The sequence below is a fragment of the Oryctolagus cuniculus genome, chromosome 2 (assembly GCF_964237555.1).
Source record: "Oryctolagus cuniculus chromosome 2, mOryCun1.1, whole genome shotgun sequence".
In the NCBI taxonomy this organism is placed as follows: Eukaryota; Metazoa; Chordata; class Mammalia; order Lagomorpha; family Leporidae; genus Oryctolagus; species Oryctolagus cuniculus.
The window spans coordinates 107350020-107362822 of NC_091433.1; the positions used below are offsets into that span (position 1 = coordinate 107350020).

Consider the following 12803-nt stretch of genomic DNA (forward strand, 5'->3'; position numbering starts at 1 on the left):
ACAGGAAGCTAGAATTGGAAGTAGAGCTGGGACTCGGCCTAGGCACTCAGATATGGGAAGCCAACGTCCCAGGCAGCGTCTTAATGGCCTTTCAAATGCCTGCTCCTGGAATTCTCCTTTAATCACACTCTGAATTATTCTGTATATCTCTGAATCTGTAATCCATTACATTATGGGATGTTCAGGTGCCACTACCACACTGTTTTTACTTTAACAATTAGTCTAGGTTTTTCTGTTTAAAATTTGTTTCTCAGGGCTGGTGCTGTGGCACAGCGGGTTAACACCCTGACCTGAAGTGCTGGCATCCCATTTGGACCTGGGTTTGAGACCTGGCTGCTCCACTTCCAATCCAGCTCTCTGCTATGGCCTGGGAAAGCAGTAGAAAATGGCCGAAGTCCTTGGGCCCCTGCACCCACGTGGGAGACCTGGAAGAGGCTCCTGGCTCCTGGCTTTGGATTGGCATAGCTCTGGCATTGCAGCCAACTGGAGGGTAAACCCTGGAGTGTAGAGCTCTCTGTGTGTGGTGTGTGGGTGGGGGGTAACTCTGACTTTCAAATAAATAAATAAATCTTAAAAATTTGATTCTCATCATTTTCCTTTAAGCAGACTTTTGAAGTCACAATTTTTAGGTTTTTAAAAATCCTATTGCTGTTTTATGATTCTTGAATTAATTTATAGCTTGATTTATGTAAAATCAATTATTTTACTGCTTCTTTCTTATTTTTTTTTCCTTTTTGGTCTTGTGACTACTCATGCCTTCAGAGCAATGTTAAATAATGATGATACTGGTGAAAATTCTATTGCCTCTTTGGGTTGCTTGTTGCTTGATTTATGTAAAATCAATTATTTTACTGCTTTCCTATTTTTTTTTTCCCTTTTTTGTTCTTGTGTCTACTCATACCTTCAGAGCAATGTTAAATAATAATGATAGTGGTGAAAATTCTATTGCCTCTTTGGTTTTTTTTTTTTTCTTTTAAAGATTTATTTATTTATTCAAAAGGCAGAATTATAGAGAGGCAGAGGCAGAGAGAGAGCGTCCATCCACTGGTTCACTCCCTAAGCTGCAATGGCCAGAGCTGTGTCAATATGAAATCAGGAGCCAAGAGTTTCTTACGGGTCTCCCACATGGGTACAGGGGCCCAAGTCCTTGGGCCATGTTTGTTGCTTTCCCAGACACTTTAGCAGGGAGCTGGATTGGAAGTGGTGCAGGCAGGACTTGAACCAGCACCCATATGGGATGCCAGCACTGTAGACGGTGGATTTAGCTACTACACCACAGCTCCGGCCCCTGCCTCCTTGGTTTTAATGGGCATGCTTTTAGTATCAGGTATCAGTATTCCAAAGTGAAATTGTTCTTTAGGCTTCTGTTTATGTTTTATGATCATATTTGGATTTATTATCTTAGAAATAATTTTAAAACTTATTTTTCTATAATCTGTGAAACCATTTAAATATCACTGGTGGTGTACATTCCTAATATAATCAGTCTTTCCTCTTTTGGAATCACTTGCTGTAACTTGCAGTTATCTTGAAGGTTATCCATCTTATTGAAATTTTCTTACACACACACAAACACACACACATAAATATATGTATAATAGATGAACATAGTACTCTTAAATATTTCTCTTATCTTTCTCTCTATTTTATGATTTTTATACCTTTTTTTGCTTTTTCCTATAGGAACGGGAAATATAGTGGTCATTATGATTAGCTACCCAAAAGGAAGAGAAATTTTGGATCTGGTACAAAAAGGAATTCCAGTAAAAATGACCATAGGGATTGGCACCCGTCACGTGCAGGAGTTCATCAACGGTCAGTCTGTGGTGTTTGTGGCCATTGCCTTCATCACCATGATGATTATCTCATTAGCCTGGCTAATATTTTACTATATACAGCGTTTCCTATATACTGGCTCGCAATTTGGAAGGCAGGTAATTATGAATAAGTCTTTTAATTTTGCTTTCTAAAAGATAGTTCATAAATATATCCCATATATATTGCTTGAAGTTGTATTTGACTATTAATTTCATTGTCAATTGTAGTACTTACAAATATGATTTTTTTTAAACTTTTCAATTGGAATATATTCTGTTTTGTGGGGAATTAGGTAACCTTGAAATTTGCACACTTGGTTCATGCAGATGCCCTGTTTGTCCTTTTCTGGGCATGAAAAAGTGCCACATAGGCATGAGATAGAGTGGGTCTGCTCTCTGCAGCCCTGCTGCTTTGGCTTGACCTAAAGCTAAGGAACAGAGATGGTGGGGTTCCCAGCTCCATTGAGGAGCCACTGTGCAGCAGCGTTCTGCAGGGAGGCCCTGTCCCATGGCAGCAAAGAGCAGGAGGTCACAACACCACAGGCTGCCACAGCCAGGCCTCCAGACCTCACTCTTAGCCCTGCTGCCCTGAGAAGCTGGGCTTCTTGGGAGGTCTCTTTCCTCCACCTGCTACTTTCTTCCTAATATATAAACCTAACACTTGGTTTCTTCTTCAGTTATACCTGGCTGTTATTTACATTACTGATTTGAATGGTTTTTTATTTGCTTGTTTTAGTTACTTTCAGTGTAGTCGTTCAACTTTGCTTTGTAAATGAGTTTTTTGCTATATGCTTGTTTTTATTGTGCGTGACTTTTTAAAATAGTGATTTAATTAAAAATTTTCAGCAAATGATACTGATGTTTTCTGCCCCAGAGCCATAGAAAGGAAACTAAGAAAGTTATTGGCCAGCTTCCACTCCATACTGTAAAGCATGGGGAAAAGGTAATATTTTTGTGATTTCATTATTTTGGTTTTTGGGTTAGATTCTGGACAGTGTGTCTGTAATGTTAATAATTTCCTTGCAGTCTGCTTATGTATGGTATCAAGCTTACGGAGTTTGGGTGAGTTTGATTTGGCATTAACTTTCATGCGTGAGTTTTTTAAAGGGTGCTTGGCACTCTGCCATGTGTGGCGCCATACCATCCATTATGGTAGTCACTGGTCACATAAGGCTCCTTATATCTAAATTAATTTAATCTATGGGTGGGTGCCTTAGTGACATGGCTGCATTTTAAGTGCTCAGGAGGCATGTCGGCTGGTTGCTGCCACACTGGCCAGTGCTGCAGGAGCCCTTCTGCTGGTCAGGTCAGACCAGGGGACCGTAAGGCAGATGCTCAGTGCCTTCAGTTTTTTGCCGTTCAGTCTGAGACTTCGCATCCCTTCTCCCAGACTCCCTTAATTACAGGAAGATGTGGAGGAGGAGAGAATAGGTGTTTTTAATAACTGTTTTTTTTTAATAAAGAAACATGTTGACATGGCTGATCTGAGAGTTGAAAGTTCACAATCATGCCAGAATTGTAAAGCCATGTTTGGAACAGGGACGACCCTGAATGTGGAGCCGCAGACTCTTAGAGGACAGAATCTCTGAAAGGAGAAGAGTGGTGTTTATTCTGGGCTCTGTTCAGAGCTCTGTGCTGTGCAGTGTCAATAACTGTGTCAGCTGGTAGCTGGGGTGGGCTCAGCTCTTCTGATTTTTGTTTTGTTTCACTAAATTATTGAAATTTGATCTACTCCACTTTTCAGTCTCCACTCCCCCCCCCTTTTTTTTTTTCTTTTTAAGATTTATTTAACCTAATTGAAAGTCAGAGTTAAACAGAGAAACAAGGAGAGGCAGAGAGAGAGGTCTTCTTCCACTGGTTCACTCCGCAATCTGCCACAACGGCTGGAGCTGAGCTGACCTGATCCATTCCGAAGCCAGGAGCCAGGAGCTTCTTCAGGGTCTCCCACTTGGGTATAGGGGCCCAAGCACTTGGGGTCGTCTTCTGCTTTCCCAGGGCATAGCAGAGAGCAGGATCGGAAGTAGAATAGTCGAGTCTCGAACTGGTGCCTATATGGGATGCCGGCACTGCAGGCAGCTGCTTTACCCACTATGCCACAGTGCTGACTCCTCCACTTCCCTTTCAAAAAAAAGGGGGGGTTAACTGCCCTTCCCCTTCTCATGTACATATCTTCCTCTAACCTACTTAAAGGATTAAAACAAAAATAGCACATTAAATTATAGACCTTTGATTTCTAAAAATCTGGAGTCTGGTGGCTCAGTGATACATGTAATATTAGGATATTCTTGGAGTTGTACAGGTGGCTACCATTCCTTCCCTAATAATTTTTATATTCTAGTGCATTTTAATTTTAATAATTTGTGCGAGGTACTGGGTCTTTCCAAATGTATTGGACTGAAAAATATTGACAAATGTGTTAAACCAAAAAGGTTTAAGGGGGAAAAAAGGTAACTTTTCAGGGCTTAATTAACATCTTATTTACAAGTCATCAGGCGTTCTTAGCGAGAGCGTTTTTCCACTTATTGCCTGTGACAGACTGTACACTCTCATCATGGTAGGGTATTTGACAAGCATGTGGTTGAATATGCATTCTCTCCTTAGGAGGAAGATACAGGTTCATAGGTGTGATTTACTGATCCACGTCTTTGATAATACAAGTAAATTGATATACTTTTCCTGTGTGGAGCATCTTTGAAAATTGCTTCTGGGAACTGTTTTTTGAAAGTTATCCCTGGTTCTAAGAAGTGGCAAACTATTGCACTATTTTTGCATAGCATATGCTAAATAAATAATGTTTATTTTCTTTGCAGTGTAAAATTTTAAATGTTCTAAAGTTAATACAGACTCATAACAAGATGTACATATAAAATTGAATTTGTACTGCTTCCTTGTTAACAAATGATGCACAAAGCCAAGTTGTTGTTTTTTATTTTTTATTTTTTTGATAACCTAAGGATTATGTAGCTGCTTTTCGTAAAATGAACTTGCCAGAGTTGCAGCCATTTGCAGACACTGACCGCTGGTACCCCAATTCCTACTCTAGAATCCCAGGAAGGAGAATCTTGTCAGCCCGTCTTGGGTCAGATGACTGCTTTGGGCCTGGCTGCTCTGGTTGGTGGGGCAGATGCAGGTGTTCCCCAGACAAGGGAGGCAGACTGACCCACCAGAAAGGTCTGTGGGCAGTGCATAGACTTTTTTTTTTATTTCACTTTTTTTTTTTTTTTTTTTTGTGTGAAACTTAATTAACTTTAAAGAAGCACCCAAGAATGGTACATCTTTTGCGAGCATGTAGCCATTACTATAACTTATGAGACCTAAGAATATCCCCACTTAATATGTTAAAAGAAAGTAAGTCCTTGAGAACCAGTTTTTATCATTAATTAAGGAAGTAACCTAAGAAAACAAGCAATGGAATTGGAAACTTAGACATAACTAAAACTTACGAGACATAAGAATGTCCTCCACTTAATACACTAAAACGAAATAAATCTTGGAGAACAAGTTTTACTGTTAACTCTCATAATCCAACTCTTTGAGGACATAGGACATAATTTCCTACATGGGAAATTAGTGCACAGTGACTCCTGTTGTTAATTTAACAATTAACACTCTTACGTATGACATTAGTGATGATCCAAGGCTCTTGACATGAGCTGCCTAGGCTGTGGAAGCCTTTTGAATCTTGGCTTTCCATGCCTGAAATGCTCTCGTGGGCTTTTCAGCCATACCAGAATGCCTTAATGACCGATGCGGAGGTCAGGGTGCTACTTAAAGCAATTGTCGTTCTGTGAGTCTGCTGTGTGGACTGCTTCCCATGTTGGAGCATTCACTCCTTTTTAATTCTTATCTATTACTATTACCAAACACCTAATTTTATTTACATGATCATTTTAACACTTAATCCTATCTGGTACATAGATTCTTAGAGGTAGAAATTTTGTCACTGTTGCCTCCTCTTCAGCAGTTTTGGTTTTTTGGTACCTTGTGTAATTTGTTAGATGAAAAATAATAATTTAGTTTGTAGTTCTATTCTCTTTAGTTAGGTGAATATTTCAGATATTTAGCCACTTGCCATTTTTCATTTGCAAATTGTTAACTCTGTTCCTTAGCAAATGTAAATTTGGGGATTAATAGTTCCAGGAAACAAGTAGCTTATTGAATATTCATTTTATTCATATTATATGTTTTATATCTGAAAAGTGATTTATCTTAATGCAACAGGCATTTGCATTATCCACAGTTCTTAAAACATGAATTAAAAAAAAAAGGACATTATCTTAGTATTTAAACATTGTTCATATCTGATTAGTGAGTGACTTTGCCTTTTCAACTAAATTTGTTTAAAAAAAAACTTCTTTAAATTTTTTAATTTGAGCATGAGAGAGCACGCCGTTCACTGGTTCACTCCCCAAATGCCCACAACACCTGGGGCTCACTTAGGAACCCAGACGCTTGAGCCATCACTACTGCCTTGCAAGGTTGCATTAGCAAGAAGCTGGAGTCAGGAGCTGGAGCCTGCTGTCTACCTCAGTCACTTTTTTTTTTTTTTAAGATTTATGTATTTATTTGAAAGGCAGAGTTATAGAGAGTCAGAGAGAGAAAGAGGGAGATAGTGAAGTCTTGCATCCACTGGTTGACTCCACAAATGGCGGCAACCACCAGAGCCATCTTTGCTGCTTTCCCAGGCCAGAGCAGAGAGCTGGATCGCAAGTGGAGCAGCCGGGACTAGAACCAGCACCCATTTGGGATGATGGCACTGCAGGCAGTAGCTTTACCTGCTATCACTGGCCCCTTCAGTCACTCTTAATGTAGGCTGTGGGCATCTTAACCTGAAGGCTAGACACCCTTGGAGTAACCTCAGTAGTGTTAAAAAGTAAATACAAAGTATGATTATTTATTTTAGTTTCAAGTTGTCCCATGTAGAGTAGCATTCCTCATTTAGTCAGGGTTTAGTGATTTGGCTAAGGATATACTATATACCAAAGGTTACAGTATATGCTTTTTCTCTTCTTTTTACAGGGAATTGACGTTGATGCTGAAAATTGTGCAGTGTGTATTGAAAATTTTAAAGTTAAGGATATTATCAGAATACTGCCATGCAAGTATGTTCTCTTTATCAACTTAGCCGTTAAAAAATTACATGACAGGTTTCTGACAAGAGTTAATGTGTCTTTTATGCTATGAAGATTTTATTGTCTTGTGATCATCTCATCTTTTAGAAGAGAAGCTTCGACTTCAGTGTTACTTGAAAATTGCTTTGCTTAGGAGACTCACAGGTGACCATTAAGTTCCATTGTGTATTTTTATCATAGGTTGGCTCATAATCAAGGCTGCATTAGAATCTCTGGAGTTTGTCTACTTTTAGCAAGGCAAAAGTATGCTATGTTAGGACAGAGGAAACTGAAGCAAGAAAGATGAAGGACCCAAGGGAGAAGGCCCAGAATAGCCAGCGGGAAGCAGGCCAGAGAGCAGTTGCTTGCTCCTTTTTTTTCTTTGTAAGATTTATTTACTTTTTTTATTTGAAAGGCAAAGTTGGGGGATGGGAGGATCAGTCTTCCATCCACTGGTTCACACCCCAGATGGTCACAATGGTCAGGACTGAGCCAGGCTGAAGCCACGGATCTGGAATTCCATCTGGGTCTGCCACCTGGCAGGGGCCCAAGCATTTCAGCCATCCTCCTCTGCTTTCCCAGGCACATTAGCAGGAGCCAGAGAATAGCCGGGATTCGAACCAGTGCTCATCTGAGATGCCAGCATCGCAAGCAGAGTCTGAACCTGCTGCACCACAGTGCCAGCCCCAGTTATTTGCTCTTATTTGCACGTTGGGATTTGGTTCTTTTTAGAGGTGGTACAAAATAAGTATTCCTCCCCTTTTATTCTGGCTACATTGGGAGGTTTGTTTAGCAACAGGAAATTTGCAATTTAATGGGATACTTTAGTCAGAAACTTTTAAGAAAGAATTACTTGTTTTACAAAACAGTTTATTTTTTATAAAAAATTGTTTTAAATCTGATCAACTGTAATTATACTTTATATCTGTTAACATCACAAATTAATAAATATGTTTTGCTTTGTTTGCTAAGTACTGTTGTAATACATAAGGATATGTCAGAAAATTCCTAGAAAAATGGAATTCAAAGAATCTTTCAAAGATAAATTTATTTTAGTGCAAAAAAAAAGATGAAGCCTTGGGGCTAGTGCTGTGGCATAGTGGGTAAAGTCATCGCCTACAATGCTGGCATCTCATATGGGTTCTAGTCCTGGCTGCTCCACTTCCGATACAGCTCTCTGCTATGGCCTGGGAAAGCTGTAGAAGATGGGCCAAATCCTTGGGCCCCTGTGCCCACGTGGGAGACCCAGAAGAAGCTCCTGGCTCCTTGCTTTGGATGGGCACAGCTCCAGCTGTTGGGGCCATCTGGAGAGTGAACCCGTGGATGGAAGACCTGTCTCTCTGCCTCTAACTCTCTGTAACTCTGCCTTTCAAATAACTAAATCTAAAAAAAAAAAAAAAGGTGAAGCCTATGCATAGTTTTTTCATACTATGCATTTTTCCATGAATAAAAGATGATCCCTTGTGAGCATACATTTGAAAATATTTTTGCACCAAAAGTAAACTTAACACTTCTAGTTCCATTTTCCACATTTTCGAAGTATCCATGTACAGATACTTAGATACTTGATAGATTAACTTCTTGATAAATCATTGAAGGAAATGAAGCAACAATTATCTGAATAACAAAATGAAAGTTTTCTTACTAAAGATAGCTAGCTGGGCTCTGGATGTACTTCTGTGGGATTGGTGAGGTGGGAGTTTAAGGTAGAGGAGAAATTTTACTCTGGGCTGGTTTAGAGCAGGTCTTTGTGACTTAAAGTGACATTCAGGTACCTGCACAGATAAGGAGTGTGCCGATGGCTGAGTAGGGGTTTGCACTTGACTCTCAAATGCAGTCATGTTACCTGTGCAGGGTCCTGAACTCCTTATTGGATTTTTTTTTTCTTTTTGGACGATTTATTTATTTATTTGAGAGGCAGAGAGAGAAAGGTCTTCACTCCCCAAATGACGGCCGGAGCTGGGCCAATCCAAAGTCATGAGCCTGGAACCTCTTCTAGGTGTCCCGCGTGGGTACGGGAGCCCAAGCACTTGGGCCATCTTCTACTGCTTTCCCAGGCCATAGCAGAGAGCTGAATCTGAAGTGGAATAGCTGGGACTCAAACCAGCACTCACATGGGATACTGGCACTTCAGGCAACGGCCTCACCCGCCACTACAGTGCCAGCCCCTCCTTACTGGGGTTTGATTCCTCCCTCCCCCATTTTCTCTTGTGCTCTATGTAACAAAGTCCCCCAATAAAGCCAATATGTTTCTTTGTGTTTTGTAAAAATTATTCCTTTTGGGGTCAGTTTTATTCTGAGGATGTAAAGGTTAGAAAACAAGCCAGACTATAAACTAGTTACATTTCTGTTTGAGGAAAAGGTGATAGAGTATAGCAGTTGTGCACTGCACCCAGCACTGTTTCACACATGTTACGTGTGCCATCAGAGCAGCCAGTGATTTGTAGGTGCAGAGAGGGCAAGAACTTCATTTCGGTTATGGCCTTTGGATTACACAGCTGCTGCTTGAGGCCCACCTGTGGTTCCAAAATCCATAACTCCCTATCTTCACGTGGAAGGAAAAGTTAGTCGGAGACAAGTCAGTAAGAGAAGTGTTAAGTGGCCTTTTCCCCTTTTCATGTATTTTTTTTTTAAGATTTATCTTAAGATTTATTTATTTGAAAGAGCTAGAGAGACGAAGAGATCTTCCATTCATTGGTTCACCTCCTAGATGGCCACAACAGCCAGGGCTGGGCTAGGCTGAAGACAAGACACAGGAGCTGTTTCTGGGTCTCACATGTCCGGTGGCAAAGACCCAAGCACTTGGGCCATCCTCCAGTGCTTTCCCAAGCCATTAGAGAGCTGGATCAGAAATGGAGCAGCTGAGACACGAGCCAGCACCCAGATGTCATCAAAGGAGACTGCTTTACCCACTGTGCCACAAAGCTGGCCCATTTTTTTATTTTCTAAAAGTGAAGATTCCTATAAGAAAGTGTTTTTTAAGCTTATGATTCAAAAGATGATTTGTTCATATTTTGCTGTATTTTCATTGGAGTCATTTTTTGAACTCACATGAGATACTGTCAACTCAGTATCAGTTGAATCATTAGCTAGCTTATTTGTGTCCCATTTATTCCCAGAGGGCCTATAATTTCCAGTGGCACATGAAGGCCTAAAGCCTGGCATGAGGCGGATGTGGGCCACACTGTTTTTGTGGAGGGGAAAGGTTAGTGTACATCCCAAATAGATAATGAGGTGGGACAAAGGAGTGGACTGGAATTGCTGGAGTGATGTCAACTAACTGATGAGAGGAGGAGTTGGGAGATGTCTTAGTTCCTTTATAAGGTTTATCAACATTTATGTTAAAGCATTAACACATACTTAATTTTTTTAGGCATATTTTTCATAGAATATGCATTGACCCATGGCTTTTGGATCACCGAACGTGTCCAATGTGTAAACTTGATGTCATCAAGGCCCTGGGATATTGGGTTTGTTGCATTTTTGTTTATATTCAATCTCTGCCCCAGTCCTTCCTGAGGGACTCCATGTCACTACTAACCAGAAACAAGAGAAACGATATTTTACATGTGAGGAGCCTGAAACCAACACTTCTGACATCCACATGCCTGAGTGTTGAACAGTGCTGGGGAAGTTTGTCCTCCGTCAGCCCATGATCCTTAGATGGTGATGAGCCCCTTCCTCAGAAGACGTGAGGGCAAGGTGCAGGAGAGGCTGTGGTGGTAGCTGGCTGGGCCTGTGCTAAGGTGCCCTACGTGCATGATCACACTGAATCTTTACAACCTTGGTCGGACGTCCTGTTCCCAGCCCCGCTTTACTAATTAGAAACTTGAGCTTAGAGAAGCCTAAATAATTTGCCCAAGGTCACACAACTAGCTCACGGGGAATCAGCTTTCACACATGAGGCTGCTGAACTCCCAGGTGCAAGCTCTTAACCAGTACCCATCCAGGAAGGGGGACTTAGAGGAAAAATATTTTTCTAGGTGGTTCTATTTTTTATTGTTTATAATTATAGCCTCCTTGAAATCTTTCAGTGCCTCAAAGTACTCTTCTTTCAGTTAATATATTTGTCTTGTTGCTAAACATGTTTAGAATTTATTGTAGCATTAGAAACTACAAGGCTTTTTGTTTGTTCTGCTTGTTGAAAGGTTTATTATTTATTTGAAAAACAGAAGTAAATAGAGGGAGAGACAGAGAAATCTTCCATTGGTGGCCACAATGGCCAGGGTTAGGCCAAGCCAAAGCCAGGAGCCAGGAACTCCATCCAGGTCCCCAACGTGGGTGGCAAGGGCCCAGGCACTTGGGCCATATTCCACTGCTTTCCCTAGTGCCTTAACAGGGAGTTGGATTAGAAGTAGACCAGCCAGGACTTGAACCCCAGCGCTCTGATATGGAGTTGCTGACATTGCAGGCAGCAGCTTAACTCTGGACTGCAACACCAGCCCAAACCACAATGACTTTTTAATTGTCATTTTATAAAATTTAAGGCCCTAATAGCCACGTAAGCTTCTTAAACAGCATCACTAAGGAATTGTCCTGTGAAGACTGTTACCTTCCAGGCAGCAGGTCTGCTTAAAATGTTCTTGCATCTTCTGATTTAATGTGTCCTCAAAAGATGTTTAGCAAGTCTGAACTTAGTGGCTACTGTGGTGTTCTCTGAATTGTGTTTAAACGTGAGTTCCAGAATGCCCCTGCTTTAGGGACCTAGGAAGGGAGGTGGTCGGCACTTGGGAACTGTCTGCCTGCAAACTCATTCTGAGGTGTCTAGAAAGTTTATCTTTGCTCTAGAGCTTCTAAATTTTGCTAATTCATGGTTGTCAATTGTTATAGCTCTGCCTCATGAACTTGGTTCATCCCCTCTGTTCAGAAACCTTAGCTTAGACAGAGGTTGGGCCTTCTGGACAGCATTTTGAGTATTGGGAGCTTTGGACAATGTTTTAGAAGCACACTGAAAGTTGTTTTCTTTTTTAGGTAGTGATTTTAAACCTGTTTTTCATTTCTCGATACTTGTATACAAGGAATGTCACTGACCATTAATTCTCCTAAGTTTTGGTTTTGGAAAGCTAACTCCGTATGTGCTTCATATATTAGGAATCGAGATTCTTTCTTTTCCATAGGTTGAGCTGCTTTCTAGGACTGTTAACTTTCACAAGTCTCGGATATGTGTCCCCAGAATTTCCTAGATTTGGAACAAAAGAAACCTGTAGTGACTTGAATTCTAAGAAATGTGCTAGTTGTCTTTCCTGTTTTAATCTCTGGACAGTATGCAGTTTTCTTGAGCCGTCTGCCCCCCTGCACCAGGTGCTTTTGACAGGCATGGTAGCTCTGCTGCAGTGACTGGCTCAGTCCTCACAGCTGTGTGAGGAGATAGGAAAAAGCACCTTTGCTTGAGGGGTCTGGGGGATTTCATTGTAGGTCTGGTGGTGCTGGGGCTTACACACACACACGCAGCGCGGCAAAAGAGGTGTGTTTGAAGCCCTGTCTAGGAGCAAGTCACCTTCCAGCTAGGAGTGGGAAGACGAGTTTACAAGCAGGGCAGCTGAGCTGGTGTCAGGATCGATGTCATGTTCATGTGGGGCTGAGGCTGGCAGGTCATTAGGGTTGGCCAGGTGTTTATTGAAACAGATGAGGAGACTGAGCAGGAGTTTGGGCATTGTGAAGGTGTGTAGTTACTGCTGTGTGCCATGTCCCCATGGGCCTGCAGTAACCCTCTGTCCCGTCAACAGCAGTGCCAGCACTCTCCACAGCACAGCTTTCACTCTGGTCTTAATCTGAAAGCCTTCCGGAGAGTCCCCCAGATGTTGAGGCTTAATGTCGTCCTAAGAGTCACCAGCCTTCAGTTGCATTATCTTTTCTTTAAAGCCGCTGAGGCAAA

General features: G+C 41.4%; 1 protein-coding gene across 2 annotated transcripts in view; it reads left to right on the top strand.

Moving 5' to 3' along the window:
* Window positions 1–12803, top strand: part of RNF149 (ring finger protein 149) — a 34301-nt gene that overhangs the window by 9937 nt on the left and 11561 nt on the right. For both annotated transcript variants that reach the window (XM_008253292.4, XM_070068717.1), the window contains exons 2-5: window positions 1684–1934; window positions 2692–2760; window positions 6837–6919; window positions 10302–10398. In XM_008253292.4, the coding sequence (XP_008251514.3) occupies window positions 1684–1934; window positions 2692–2760; window positions 6837–6919; window positions 10302–10398 (500 nt within the window). The remainder of the gene's footprint in view (window positions 1–1683; window positions 1935–2691; window positions 2761–6836; window positions 6920–10301; window positions 10399–12803) is intronic.